Source organism: Ixodes scapularis, unplaced genomic scaffold (assembly GCF_016920785.2).
Source record: "Ixodes scapularis isolate PalLabHiFi unplaced genomic scaffold, ASM1692078v2 PGA_scaffold2__306_contigs__length_199485367, whole genome shotgun sequence".
In the NCBI taxonomy this organism is placed as follows: Eukaryota; Metazoa; Arthropoda; class Arachnida; order Ixodida; family Ixodidae; genus Ixodes; species Ixodes scapularis.
The window spans coordinates 63,371,989-63,387,654 of record NW_024609857.1 but is presented as its reverse complement, the minus strand read 5'-3'; the positions used below and the strand labels follow the sequence as shown (position 1 = coordinate 63,387,654).

The 15,666-nt window shown below is 45.3% G+C and overlaps 1 protein-coding gene across 1 annotated transcript in view; it reads right to left on the bottom strand.

Moving 5' to 3' along the window:
• Positions 1 to 2,844: 2,844 nt before the first annotated feature.
• LOC120835985 (peroxisomal (S)-2-hydroxy-acid oxidase GLO3-like) overlaps positions 2,845 to 15,666 on the bottom strand; it is a 72,639-nt gene continuing 59,817 nt past the window's right edge. Inside the window, exons 7-9 of the mRNA XM_040206325.1 lie at positions 14,250 to 14,408; positions 13,901 to 13,970; positions 2,845 to 2,979 (exon numbers count right to left, since the gene is read on the bottom strand). Of these exons, the coding sequence (XP_040062259.1) occupies positions 2,897 to 2,979; positions 13,901 to 13,970; positions 14,250 to 14,408 (312 nt within the window). The 3' untranslated portion in view covers positions 2,845 to 2,896. The remainder of the gene's footprint in view (positions 2,980 to 13,900; positions 13,971 to 14,249; positions 14,409 to 15,666) is intronic.

Below are 15,666 nucleotides of genomic sequence, written 5' to 3'. Positions count from 1 at the left end.
AAATTGACATCAGGAGTCGTCTCTAAGAGGTCCATGACAACGGACTACACACAGAAAATCTAGCTAGGACTGAAATGAAGAGAGAAGTCAAGGAAATTAGATTTTTCTCGCTGATTTCCTGGAAACTACGAGTGTACTTTGTATCCACGGAACATCTCATCAAGAAGTTATATGTTTTTGTCCTCGGGCCTAACCATGGCGGACGATCTAACCTAAGTCACCAAAAAAATACTAGACAATACTCCGGGTCAACGATGTAATGACTTTTCCACAGAGACGATTGCAAATCGCATCGACTGCGCTAGGTGGTATAATCACCAACGAGGGGAGGCAAACAACCCTATGTCCGCATACCTAAATTCTTTGCAAATAGCCTACCACGCCTGATGACTATCCAAAACAACAGTCTGATCTGCACGGGAGTATTTCTCGTGTGTTCCAAAATATAATGGGGGCCTAAAGGAATCGAGACAGCAAGGATGGAGAATTTCAAGCTCTTGGTCCCTTCCAGAGCAGCGAAGCTCGCAAAACTGGTCAAAAGCCTCCCCAAAGGTACAATGAAGTCACTTTCAGCCAGTATAAAATCTCTTCAACCGAGAGAGAGGAAGAAGAACGTCTAAAGGTTCAGGAAGTAGTCGAGAACAACAATTGGATTGTCTGCGGTGAGTGAGGGAACGGAAAAGCTTGGGGTCTGATCATGTGTAATGAGACCATGAGATGTTCATACTATCTGTTACGGCGAGGTTCTTGTGTTCCGGGGGAACATCTTTGCTCTTGAAGCAAAGAGATGGTCCAGAGTCATATCCGTCACTAACTCAAGTCTCATCGATCATAATCATCCCTTATCAGTAGCAAGAAATACCGTCACAGTGAAGCAATACAGTCTATCAACCCTGTACCATATGGTCAACTGCACGTCCTTTAGCCTAATGGCCCTTATTGTGACTGGATATCAAAACCGCCGTTTGCAGCGAGTGGACAGGGGACTAGAGTATGGATATGAGTGCCAAAACAATGTTACTACCTAAAGGTAGTAACACTATTTTGTTACTCCTTGATCTATCATTGGGAAAAAACATGCTAAGCATCGCTAAGTAGATTCCTCGTTAGGCAGTTTTTGGATCCCGGTAAATTTGGTTCTACATTTATTAACACTATCTTCTTCCGTGAACTGCCCAAATAGTTAAGTTGATGCAGAATGACCACGTCGGTGTTGTGACAAAAATTTCCTAATCAATCAATCAATTCATCCCCCCCCCCCTCCCGCAATATCCCGCGGACATCGCTATTCACAGCGATGAGGACGACGGAAAAAACATATGAAGCTGCCATCATCCCCCTCCACCATCCCAGCACCACAAAAACCCATGACAACGTGGGGCGGAGGGTGAGAAAGATTGTGGGTGGCTCACGGCGCCGGTCGCCCGGCAGTTGATTGCTGGGCTTGATGAGTAAAAGTCTCTGTTGCTCTGTGTCCAAGTTGGATTTTCCATCTTGCGGGTGGGGGGTACGCATCGACGCACCCCACAAGTTATCTCAACAAGCTGGAATATGCTGTTCGTTTTAGCAAAATGTGTCCGACGGCCCTTTGGCTTGACAATAAACTCTTTCAATATTAGTGATTCTAATGCCTGTGTAGCATAGCATACATATTTTGTTCAAAAAGCAGCATCAAGTGAGACTAGCTCAATCCATAGCATCATTGCTCTTTTGATTTTTAATCATGCTGGCTAGTATTGACGGAAGCGTGGGTCAGTCACCCTATCTTTGGCAGACCAACTTCGGTTGTATAAACATTCGTGCTGACCTTTGTTTCGTGCATAAAATCGTGATAAAACATATATTCCTGCTGTCTTGTCTTTCTTTTTTGGCTTTACCTGCGTTCTTAGGTATTGCGCGCACACAGCATCGGCGCGATGTTGAATCACATTTTTACGCAGTGTTGTGTGCCACTGAGTACTGATGTACATTGATTCATGAATACTTGGCGCCTTTCGCGTTTCCTCCAGTGGACTGAGGTTACAAAGGCTGGCAGGCTGAAGCGACTTCTATAGCTCGTGACGATCTTGTAAAAAGTTTCACATTTTAAACTCGATTGCCAGGTACGAGTTATTGATGTTAAATTATATTGCTCATTTCTGTGTGACTGTACAGAACGGGATGCTGTTACCATGGAAATCCAATCGCTGTTTTTATTCATAGCTAAATGACAAGTATTAGGACGACCAGTTTTATGGAATCTGCTTGTGTGGGCAGCCGAGATAGGTAGCAAAATTCTGTGTTGTTTGTGCTGTCCTGCACATTATTTCACGTCTAACATTTAATCAATACACTGAACATTCCAACTATATTAGTCACGCACGAAATCCCTCCGACTTCATGTTTGCAATTAACGGATCTTACCATTGTGAATAATAAATTGCGGCAGTATTTAAGACGGGTGGGCTTGCGGAACGATCTGCCTTTTTTTATTTTTCATGTGTTTTTCGACGATTGATTTCCGCGTTGAATTTATGCAAGAAATCGGGGCCCGTGAATAATTAGAAGTGCTGATTTCCCTCCTGAAGTAATAGCTGAAGAAATATTTCTTCCGGTGCTGAGGGAATCCCTACCTAAAAAGAAGAGCAAGCGTGTTCCCTCATTTAGAGGGAACCTAGCCTCCATCTTAGTGATCATGACAGAGTCCTACACTATAGTCCTATACTATAGTTATTTATTCGAGATCTGTTAATGCTATTATAGAGCGGGGTGATCACCTTTCTATGGTACGGGTGCCTACAGGTATGTAGAAACCAAACTACGACCAGGAGTTTGACTTGAATAAAAGGAAAGTAAAGGTGCTTTACTTCTGGTTTTTATTTGCGAGGTTACTTGTGCGTACAGTGAAATAAAACATTCATTTTCTGTACCACCATAGGTTGTTGTAGAGCTCTCGCCGTACAACCATGGAAGGGTCGAGTTTGCTCGTTGACCGACAACCTGCAAGGTAGAAAATACACGCATTTTCATTAGTCCTAGTTCACTTAGCATTGCTATAAATTTTAACTTGATTTTATTGAAAATAACGCTGATAGTATTAACCCCGAGAACAATGCGTGGCGCCACCTGACGGGCTTATCGTCGTGAGGTAGGATGGGGGATTACGTGACCGTTTGCTGCACTCTGCGTCAAGAGTGGAGCGTCTCGGTCTTCCCTTTTTTTAATACGGGTGTTTCAGGCTTCCTTTAAACCAATGTTTCGTTTCACTACTCGACCCAGTCAAGTTCCTAAATCGTCTACCTTACGAATGCTTCCGGGGAGCCGGTTGCAGGCGAGCAGGGAAACGGTCGCTGCACGGAAGCGCGGCGGCGTGGAAGGTACGAGTCAACTTGTCGTTTTCGGCGGCTGTCTCGCGCACCGCAATGGACGCTTACGAAGTGAAACCTACCGTTGAGGGTAGGCGAATTCTTTTTAAATTTTTTTCCGACCGGGCACTTTGTTACAACTGTGTATTCCTTTTCAGTTGTCCTGTCTGTAAGCAGCATCTATGCGTTCGTAAACAAGGCCCACGAAACATCACGGCTGTTGCTCGAGGGCGAAAGAGTTTATAAAGCGGGACACGTGTTCTCCTGTAGTATCAAGAGGCTGGATACGGATTGCTACACGTTTATTGGACTCGTTCTCCAAACATAGGCTCTCACTTCGTGCCCGCATGAGCTGGAGATAACACTGAATGGAAGAAACGTCGGTGACACATCGTGCTGCTGCAAAGCATGGGTGAAGGAACATGCTGTGTATCGTTACTTGGTTCGGTTGTATGCACCCACCGGCCGGCGTGCTGTGAAATAGATAGAGGAGCTTGCGGCCAGAGCCGGAAGCGAAACAACTAAAGGATCGCGGTTCGCGATGAACGTTGAAGTGCGGCGCCTTTTCCCAAGTATAATCGGTCGTCTCTCGTTGTTCTCGTGGCTCAGGAATAAAGAAGAAAAAAGTTCTCGTGGCTCAGTGGTAATGTGCTCGCTTCCCAAGTCGCCAGTCGCAAAATCGATACGATACGGTGCATTTGAATATGTTTAACGTTTTTCAAGCACAGGTTTTGTAACTTTTCTGCGATGTCGGAATATTTGAGCGACGAATATTAAAGCTTTTTGATAACATTTAATTTCAGAAACTAATATTAGATCATCCAAAGGCCAATGACAGTTGTTCGTGTACATCATTGCTGTTCTTATATCTTCCGTAAAAAATATTATGCAAATATTCTTGTAGCTAGGTGTATTAGAGTTGTAGGAGCAGATGGGTTACAAGAAGAAAAATATTACTTGCTAATATGAGTGCAGTTACTTGTATCAGCAACCTTTAAAGTAAAATGAATGGAGCCACATAACATTCTCACATTTATGCAGCGGCTGGTTGTTTAAATACCACTAAGCTCTGCGTGATGTTTGCATTAAAATAATCAGTAAAATTTTGTTTTATTACCCTCTGTAAATTACTCTTTCAAGTCGATTAGCACTCGGCTCTACTTGCACTGCGTGCCGCCAACTTGTACATTCACTTTTAACCCCATTCAAATGACATTGAAGCTGTATGAGAAAGGTACTGCTATGCAGGGTGAGACTATTCACAACTTATTAATCATATTGGAATGCTTCTCCTTGGGGTAAATTTTGAAGCTGATGTTTGGTTCGTTTGCGGCATTGCGGCGCCGAACAGTAATTTACCATTGCTCCCTGAGATCGATAGTTGCAGAAGCCGACTCACGCGAATACTGATCAGGCTTCAAATACAGAAAAGAAAGCGAAAGTATCGAGCGAACGGTTTCCGAAGACCCCGACCAAAGCAAGGCGGAATAGCTGGCCTTATCACGTGATCCCCCATTCTACGTCACGGTCGAACGATCGCAGCGCTCCAAACGGTCCCGCTCGGGGTCAATATAAAACTATTGTATGGACATTGTCCTGAATCGTACTGAATTCTGATTTTTCTTATTCTTAAAAACCTGCAGCTTTCAGAACAAAAATTTATGCACCGACTATACTGCTTCCTTGTTAAAATAGTTTCAATCAAAGGTTTTTTTCTAAAACTGAGTAAGTTAATAAACAGTCCGTGTTATTTGAGCCCCAAGGGCGCTAACCAGTTGAAACCGGGCTATTTTAGCATTTAAATGTATGAAGGGAGAATATCTTAAAGCGATATGTAGGAAAGCCTTATAAGGTACTAGGATAAGTTCCGGTACAACACGTATGGAGTCTAAAACGTCACACAGTCCTGCCTAAGCATAATCAGAATGGCAGGCAGCGGGAATGTGTGTTAACATCTGTGCGTCTGTCCTACTCTGATATTGCGGGTGTTTGCCTTTACTTTCAGAACAAATACTTGCCGCTACACTGCGAATAAGCGAGAGATAAAATGTATTTATTGTATGAAGTATTAGCCATCAGAGCCCCGGGGGAGGGGGGGGGGGGGATGCAGTGAAATGGGCAGGAGTGGGTGGGGTGGGGTGGAAATCGGCAGGGGGAGGTTGAGATGGAGTAAAAAGACCCACGTGCACAGGTGGTGTTAGGTGAACAACAAAGCTCGAATAGCTTTCTCGGCTGCCTGATCCTGAACTTGTACAAGCACAACGGTTACACTTTTTTTTTTTTTATTAAAACGTAATCTACTCTTCATGAGACCCTAAGCTTTCTTAGTTCCCAAATAGTTATTTGGGCAATGCTCGGGGAAGCAGTGGTGTCAGATATTGATTAAGTACTACTTCTTTAAATTTGCATCGCAATGGCGAGATCCCGTGGTCACTAGACTTAGAGTGACTGCCACAAGGTGGTGTCCCTTCTGGACCAGTTAAGAAGAGAGTGAAAGCAGCAAAATCGAAGGATGATTGGCGGGTAAGCAGACTAAATCAACCTTGTAGGCACGTGATTATTCGAGATGAATATTGCTAAAAATGTATATGACAATTCTAGAGAGCTCATTGTTGCTAGAGACCAGGACGAGAGGGTTGAAAAGTGCGATGAACAGAGCCAACACCTCTACACTCTTAAGAAAAAAGGGTGTCAAAAGGTGTATTCTTACACCCTTTGTGCCATTAATACACCCCAGAATTTCAAATCGACGTACAGTGCCCTACAGTCGAACAGAGGGCCCGAAATTTTACGAGGGGCTTGATAGCCGTGTGGTACAGCATTTTAAATAGCTAAAGTACGTATTAAAGACGACATAGAGAAAACACTGAGTTTTTACAGTAGGGCCAAGAAAACCCGGATTATTTTTTTCGTGTTCAGTAAAACGTACATTAGCTATTTTAATAAGTTGTACCACACGGCTATTAAGCCCCTCCTAAAATTTTGGCCCGTCTGTTCGACTGTAGGGCGCTGTATGTCGAATTGAAGTTTGGGGGTGTATTATATAAGACAAAGGGTGTAAGAATACACCTTTTGACACCCTTTTTTCTTGAGAGTGTATAGCAAGGCCACGGTGCTGGATACCTAAACCAGCGCAAGGCTCAGAGTGAACACGTGCTTTGTGAGCGCTCTGCTGGGGCTCATGTTCATTCAGTTGGAGTACCAGTTCCACCCAAACGCTGACACGGCTCTCGTACACCATCTTTGCCCTAGCTGGACAGTTGTAGGGGACTTATAAACTTAGCACTACGGCAGGGATAATCTAGGAGTTGATGACATGGCTCAATATCAAGATGGTGCAGTGTGTGAAACGTGTAGAAGGGAGGAGGAAACGGCTGAGCACTTTATACTTTACTGTATTGGCGGCGTGCGCGAACCACAGGAGGCGCTCTTCTACTTATCATCATCATCGTTTGTGACGTCATGGGTAGGACAGACAGGGTCAGACCGCGCAGATCTTGGATCCCTCGGCTCGTCAGCTCGCTTCATGCGCTGTTTGTGCAACGCGCGGCAAAGCCTGTTTAACACGTTGTGTTTATCTGGTGAAGTGATACTTTCAGTATGCAATTCTACCAAAGCTTGAAACTGTAGCACGCGTAGTCGTGCTAACAAGAACGTTTTGCGCTGAGGTGTCGAAGCGCTCGGATGTGGTTGTGTGCTGTTGTCTACCCCAGTAAAAAAAAAGCTGGATAATGGAAGTAGAATATTCAGCGCTTTACCCCACTACATCTATCACGGCGAATAGGGTGTATTTTTGTTATGATTCGGATAAAAGAAAACTGAGTAAGGAATGCCACGTCAACCTGAAAATAGGAAACAAAAATTCGATAACCTCTTGCGTGTGTAGAAAACACTTCAGTGAAAGCGACTCCGTGTAATCTGTTGGTTCCAATTTGTTCTAAGCTGGTTCCTTATTACTTCCAGGTTAATTACTTTTTTTGAATTTTGTAAACCAGTAAACAATCATTCCCTCAAAATAACTAGGAAGAAGCGGTGGCAGGCTTCCGAAGTCCTTTGAGTTAAATCCCTGCTTATTCACCCAGTCGACGAGAAGCGTGCGAGACCCCCTCGTGATAGATGTTTTAAATCTAATAAGTCGGTGAAACTTGAGCGTCCCAAAAACTTATACACATGCTATAAATTACTACCGCTTGTATGTTTAACTCAACGGACCCAAATGCGCATAATGAGTGTTTTAAACGTGTAAACAGTTCTTAGTAAGAATGGGATAGAACAAATTAATCAATCGCCGGCCGGAATTTGCCGGGCCATCCTTGACAATGCAAGAATTTATGAAAATTCCTGCTTTTCTTTCGACTAGAAGTCGCGATGTGACAAACTTCTTTTTTGACACGCATCCGGTGCGGGAGGAGCTAAGCGTGAGTTGCTGACTAGCATTTCCTCATCAAGAATTGTCGAGTCACACTTTTATTGAAGCGTCGGTATCGACAAGATCAATGTGGCTAAAACAAGTGTACGGCGCTCTGCAACAGAACTGCGCACGCGTGAACAGCTAAGAGAGAGCACGTCATTTACTCTGGTTCTGGTGAATGTAAAACTTCTTTCTACAGCAGCCTCCACAGATCCGAAATAACAAGAATCATGGAGGCTGTGAATAGTCCTGTCGCACGCCGCGCAAGCTGTGATGGGGAGCTGCGCTGCTTGTTTTTGAATATTTTAAAGGTTTCTTTAATATAAAATCAACTTTGAGGTGCTGTTATTCGATAGAAAGATCATTCACATAAACGTCATACACGTTTTTTTAATAAATTGTTTTTAATCCGCATAGATGCGAACTAACATAGCCACTGCGTGCTTTGACATAGCGCGTCGACTGCTCGCATCCTACCAGCTAACGTCACAGGACGGCGCCCGCAAGGCTGCGCCACCAAGAAATTTTGTCGCCCATAGGGCTTCACCAAGCAGTTACCGACGGCGAGAAGCTAAGTAAAGGTTTAAGGTTGTAGAAACATATATTGCTGAATTTAGCAAGCGGTTGCGCTTCAGCGTGGCTTGCAGGAGGGTCTTTTAGAGGAAGGTGTGAAATCCGGTCCGTTTGAGATAACTGGGGATTGACTGCGAAATACACTATCGCTCTGTTCAGAATTCCCCGATGGCTTTATCTTGGATTCGAGGTCCTGAGGGCGGTTATCATGAATCAGACAGCTAAAGCTTTACCACAATGCGCTTCGTGGGCCTTGCATGTCCACACGGGGTGGTGAAAATCAGCTGGAATTGTTTCTCGGTAGTGTGGGCATCGGTAATGTGGGTAATTATAGGTGATAAGTCAGTTCTTGTTTTGATCTCTTGATGTCTTCTAACTGCGGGAGAAAATCGGCTGTTATTGTTCCACCTATGCGTACGCGTCTGAACAGGAATGTTTGGTGTCGCTTGAAGCCTTTGGTGATGGGGTCATGTTGTTGAATACAATATCCCAGTTGCTCGATCTGTTTTCTTAACGTTTTATAGTGTAGCTTCAGGCCCGTATATCTCATATGTCTGCTGGTGAAATACTCTCATTGCTCGCGAACATGTTTTCGGAGGTGCCTGCGCCTTTCAGAATTAATAAGGCTGTCATGGTCGTTCCCGGAGCATTGAAGGGAAGGGAGAGAGAAGCTTGCAGGCTGGAAGTTTTTAGAGTCCGGTTGAAGGATGCTGACAGTTGGCTTCGTGTTGAAGGATGCTGACAGCTGGCTTCGTGTTGATCACGACAAATTGATGGAGGTGTCATGGGGATGCCAATCGTCGGGCGGCCAATCATCTGAAATCCGATGAGGCCATCGGATTTCAGCTGGTAGGAGTAATGCCTTTTATTGCTCATTGCCTCCCGCGCAGTCGAGTCGACTTCTGGTAGGTCGGCGCCTGGACCGTTTAGAAGATAGCAATGCTAAGTCTCTTGGGGTCTGGGCACCCCGACAGAGGTAACTGCGGCGGCTTCGGGCTTCGTCACTGCTTGTCCCAAATATTTCGGCGCGCTGCCTCCGCTCATGCGAACTTCTCCTGGGGCTTCCTCTCTTCAATGCTGCGGAAACGACCATAAGAAGAGCCCCCTTTTCCAGTTTTTTTTGAAGAAAAAAAGCCAAGACATGTGCTGTCAAAAGCGCACAAAGTCGACTAAGCTGTAAGATACAGAATATATTTTACAGCTTAGTTCTTTTACAGACAGTATTCTGAACAATACCATCGCAAGTGTAATTCAGTGCACGCGCAGTACAAAGCCCCATCACTAGCACCAGCAGTAGTCACGACTATATGTCCATGCATAAGTTCATGACGTTCAATTCAAAACGATTGTTTTGACCCATACACTAGACGCCCACGATATCAAAGCTCCAATTCACTTCCAGACGCTAAGGTACACAGCACGTAAAAAAAAAAAAAGATTAAGTAAAGCGTATTAACAAAAAAAAAAATAAAAAAAAACTTTGAACAAAACCGGTTACAAAAATTTATCTCCCTCGTGAGAATCCGGATTCATAGGTGTTATCCTTTTTTCATGACGTGAATTTGTTGATTTGAAAATATTGACTCCATGTCTATGAACATCTCCTCCATGGACTTCGCGGTCCACATTGCGGCATTGACTACCAATCCCTCGAAGAGATACCTGATTTACCACTCCAGTCGTCAAAGGATAAAATATTCTAACCTGACATAAGCCTCGTTTACGTAAAGGCGACTTTAGCGCATCGAATCCACTCGTTCTTCGAACGAAGCCGACGCGGCAACGTTTACATGAATTCGCAGCAAGCCCTATACGAAGGTGGCGCCGCGCCGTGTCAAAGCTCGAAGTTATGCAGTTCCGGCACCAGCCGTACCACGTTTTCCGGTGCATCGCACGTGGAGGCCTTTCGACGCGTTCAGTGAACGTAAAGATCGTGCCCGCTGTCTTCGGTGCTGTGGAAGAAGTTACGAGACGGAAGAAACATCAAAACCCAAGCGCTTAGGGCTCCAGGCCGGGCCGCCGGGTCACTCTGGACCAAAGGCGACGTGTGTGCGCACGCTTTGAGGACGCCTCCGCGCTTCGTCGCGCCAGACCTCGCTGATCACGACCGGACCAACCGGACCCCCAGTCCGAAAGGCTCCTGCGCAGCCAGGAACGGCACCAAGGTAGGAGATGCTCATTCTGCGCTACCATGCAGTGCTCTGCAGTGCTCGGAGCTCTCGGTGTCGTTCGTGCTTGCGCCGAAGCCTTTGGGACCCCTTCGGACGCGCAAGTCGTACTTCACGAGGCTTGGACGGGGGTCGCCCTCACCGAGCAGCTCCGCTATGTTCCGCTTACTTATGGTGGCAATGAAAGCTCGCGTTTGCTCTCGGGAAAAAATTGCGGGCGACCATATGGGACCGCTCTCCGCGCCGCCGACAAGGTTGGCCGCCGCCATGTTCTCAACTGTTCACTCGCTCCCGCAGCGAGCGCCTTCCCATAATCCTCCCCGTTCGAAAATGCGATGCGACCTCCGTTTACATGGGCTGAATGAATGCGCAATCGCCATCTCGATCCACCTCTGTCCAGCGACTTGAATGCGATGCGCTTTCTTTGAGCATTATGCCGTTTATGTGACCGCATTGAATGCGACAACTGGATTCGATGCCACGAAGTCGCATTCATGTAAACGCGGCTATAATTGTGAATGAGTTCGTCTGGATAGATAAGAATAAAGTCAACTCCAGCTTCAACAAGCTAGAAACAGTTTCACGCGATTGAAAGAAAACGAAGGAGATGAAAACAATGATACTACGCTCGTACTTCAAATGCAAAACATGAGAAATTCAACGCTGCTTTTTTCTCCGGGTATTAGGCAACGTCTTCGTGTTATACGCCAGTCTAAATATATCGACTTTTTGCTCTGCGTTTCACCTTCTGCGACACAAGCAGCATGTTAACATGTCGCGGCCGTTGCTCCTCGTGTCAGCAAATGCCTACACTGGGACTTGCCTTGCCCTTGCCCCATTCCTGTCTTCTTGACGGAGGGAATAGATTTCCTTTTAAAACTTTCAAGTACCACCTGTCTTCACCTGACTGCATTGAGCCGGCGAAATAAAGCGTGGGCAAACCTCAAAATCCCCCTTCTCTCTTTTGTTCCTGCTCCAGAACATTGCACTTTACTCCTTTACGTCCCACTGCAATCGAAACCATCGTTTCGTCTAGCGAATCTGCAACATCACCTCCATATACGCTCATGGCACCTACTGGCACGACCAGATGTTCTGTATTATGCACCATCCTCAGTTATATCTTGAGAAAAATGACTGATCGCCAACTCGATCCTGAAGTGGCAACCGCGTTTTGGAATGGAAGAATACTATGCCGCACTCGAGATATTGGTTTTTCCCTGTAGCTCGGCTAACTTACGACAAAGTGGACCCACTCGCTCTTTAATCGCTGCCATTTTGCTTAAGACTTTCATTTTTTTATTTTTCTCAGCCATATCGAGAGCCCTCTTCTCAAGTTCAAGCTCACGTTCATAAGTTAATTGTTTGTTGTCCCATTCTTTTGACCCTGACTTTCCTGTGCGTACCTATCTACGTTCCAAGTTCTAGCAGGCTATTCAAATCTATTGCAGAGCGAAGACTCCCCAATATTCCATAGTGTATCGTCCTGTCGCGGATGCCACTGTATTGAGAAAGGTTTGAAACTTAACTCTTCTGAATTTATGGATCACTCTTCTGCACTTATGGATCACTCAGACAGTAATAGGGTTCTGAGTGTATGTAACCACATGATGGAACCCCTTTGCCGTGGCAGAGTACGGGAAACCAGTGCAGTATCCGACAAGTATGAAGTCGGAAGGTGCATTTCCTGACCTTCGTGATCTTCACGACTTCAGAAGCAACACCGTCGACGTAAAAACCCACTTGTAAATGCGTTTTTTTTATGATGTGTGTTAGTTCGGTGAGTAAATCATTGCCACGCAATTTTTGTAACGAGACGGCATGGTCCCGACACGCAAGGTCGCCATGGGGTCCGTCGGAAGATAAACCAAGAATATATCAAGCGCGGAAGTCGTGCCGGCATATGCTACTTGTATTCTTGCACGGAAAACATAATTACATTAATTCATTAATTCTTCTACTACGAAGTAGGCGACTTCATTTCAAGAGATACCCGAGCGACCCAGTGGTATCCATCGTATGCTCTCGTGTGTGCCGTTGTTGGAGTGTAGTCCTAGAGGCATTTTGAAAATTATTTTAATTATGGAGCTGATAGTGTGATATTTCTTGCAAGCTTAGTCTGCGTCTTGCGAGTCTGTGTAACAAGGACGTTTTTATGCTCTCTGCCTATGTGTAATAACAAAGCTGGAATCGCGATGCAAATGTATCGCGATAGTACCTTAGAGATACTTTCGAGTATCTGTATCTCTTTATTGAGACGCATTTGAGAAATGTATTTGTATCTCAATAGTGAAATAGTTCTACGATGTGTCGATTGTATCGCGAAACTTTGAAAGGCTTAGATATCTCGATACATTTGTTAAGATTTGGCTGGTGCGAGGGGCCTCCAATTTTATGTCACCTCCACGTGACCTTCTCTAGAAACGAAAAGAAGGGAGAGGGTGGGTGGGAGATAACTATGTATATTGCTCAAAGTAACAAACAAATATATTTCGAAGAATGACAGTTGAGTTAGTCGTTTTTCCCTGGTATTATTTCCTGTAGATTCCATCGGTCCGGCTTTCTCGTTCGATCTCTTTTTCTACCCCCCTCCCACTCTCTCCTTCCTGAGTCACTGAAAACTATAGTCAGTTACAGGTTAAAAACATATTTCCACAGAAAGGAGGGCAGGGGACGAGGAAGCAGACGAAATGCTGGAGAGGGGAGGAGCGAACCTCTTCTCTTCGGCATTGCGTCTGGTTCCTCCTCTCCAGCCAGAAAACTTTTCATAACCCGGCACTGACTTTAGACGCACTTAAGATGACTATTTTGCGACGTACTCTCATTTCAAGTTGCTGAAAAAAAATCCTCAAAATCATGATGTTCCAAACAGGAAAGGAGGCAAGACAGGACCCATTTTGAGCAGACCACGTCCACATTCTATACAACTCCGAAAACGATGATTCCCCGTGTTTAGCAAGATTAAAAAAGACCCATGTGAGTGCCGAAGTCTGATAAAACAAACACGTGTCTTGCTTGAGAATTCGAATGTTCCTATATCGTGCCGTACTTTACATTGCGATATATATGACGTTGTTTGAAATGCACTGCATAATTAAATGTGCTTGCGGAGCATGGCCTTGTCCGAGAAAAAAAAAGTAGTGAATAATGTATTTGTGTCTGTATTCTGGAATATTTTTTGCCGTTTCTGCAGAAGTATCTCCGGGATATCTTCGTCCATCTCTATCTCCTTCCGGGATTGCGTAGTGATACATGAAAATAAACTTTGCGGTAACCTTCATTTTGGTTATTACATAAGAAAAAGAAAAAACACAAAACGTCACATTTTTGTAGACGTACGTGTTTCAGTCCCTCTGCGAGGCATTTTTATTTTGGCTACAATCTGGTAAGAACACAACACTTACCTATAAGCGCCAGTGTCCGATCGATTTCTTCCTTGAATATTTCGAACATTTTTGTAACGCCTTTTTGGCCCTGTAGAGAATGCCATGTGTTAAAGAGAAACCCGCCGATATTTTTATACTCTGATTTAGCTGGTAATTCGCAGATCGAATCAACTGCGCCCTTTCTGAACTGCTAGCCAACATGTTTTATAAACACAAATTACGTGGAGGTATTGCCTTTCAGAATTACGCCGGTTGCGCGAGTTTCAGAAGGCGACTCTCTGCTCCCAACTCTGAAAAAATCTCCCCTTTTCTCCACCCGTGTATGTCACCGGCGGGAGCGCGGATCGGGCAAATCTTTTGTACATACCTTGTACGACAGACTCCAGAGGGCGGGCCGTCCCACGAACACAGCCTTGGCTCCTATAGCGAGTGCCTTGATGACATCGGTGCCGTACATCACACCACCGTCTAGATATACGTCCATGTGTTTACCAACGGCAGCGACTACCTCCGGTAAGACTTCAATCTGAAACATGATGGAACATCAGGACCCATTGTATTGAGCACAAAGCGTAGTGGTTCATTATATACGAACAGACTGAGCTCATAGCGCAGCGAGCAGACGACTCACCCCTCCATCTGCTCGCTGCGCTTATTGGGAGGTAGTGCTACAAGCCACATCAATTGATTGATCCTCTGACACACTTTGACCCTCTATAAAATATCCTCCTTCTCCTCTTCAAAGTTACCTTTTCCACTACCATCGATTGGCCGAGTGTCCTCCGCTTCCGGTTCGCCACTTCCGTCCTCCATTTGTGTCCTCCCATGTCGCAGCCGTGCATTCTCCGGCGGCGTGCATACGTATAAACACTTGGAGGACGCTTAAGCTTCGTTATTAAGAGGAAACGCGATAGCGAAACATATAAGCATATAAACCCCCACTCGTTCCCGAGCCGGGCAAGAGTGCCTTGCGTGGCCTATGTAGTAGCGTGTCTGGCTCGCGAACGAAGGGTCGTGGGTTCGAATCTCGGCGTAAAATTGTCCAAATATTTCGTTAAGGCAAATGAATTAGTTTATAGAGTGAAATCGATTGGGGGCATACGGCGACCTTTCATTCGCATTACATGTCACGTTTTTATTCACTTTTATTCCACGCGTGACGTCATGTTTCACATGAACGTTGTGGGTTGTTTGAAATTCCCGCGCGAGGTCATGTGGATGTGACGTCATGACAGGATCGACCACTCAGAATTTACGCGGCACGCCACCGACGCCAGCTTTTTTCGTCACGCCACCGACGGTGTATTTTCTGCACCGTCGGTGCAGAAAATACACGGTCGGTGATATATATCGGTGGAGCGTATGTCGTGTGTTTTCGTTTTACAAACGTCATCGACCTGCTTCTATTACGGGGCGTTGGTTTTTCATCTTATCGTCACCTGGGCGTGTAAACGCAGAAACAAAAAGGCATAAGTGATGATATTTGTTGCCGACTGTCTTGAAAAGGAGCCTAAAGTCACGGCTTCGCATTCCGTAACAGGACCGTGTGCGCTTATCGCCTTGGCTTGCCCGTCTGCCGTATATGTAATAAGATTAGGACGATCTATCCCGCAGTTTATTTTATGAATGTTTAAGCGGAAGGCTGCACCTGATCTCGAACCGAACGATCCGAGCAGACACGCAGGCGAACCTCGACAAAACTCGCGTGCCAGCTCCAAACGTGAAGCAATGGAAAGACATAGCCAGTAGCAAATACGTCAGGGGCACCGGCCGCTCATATCCTA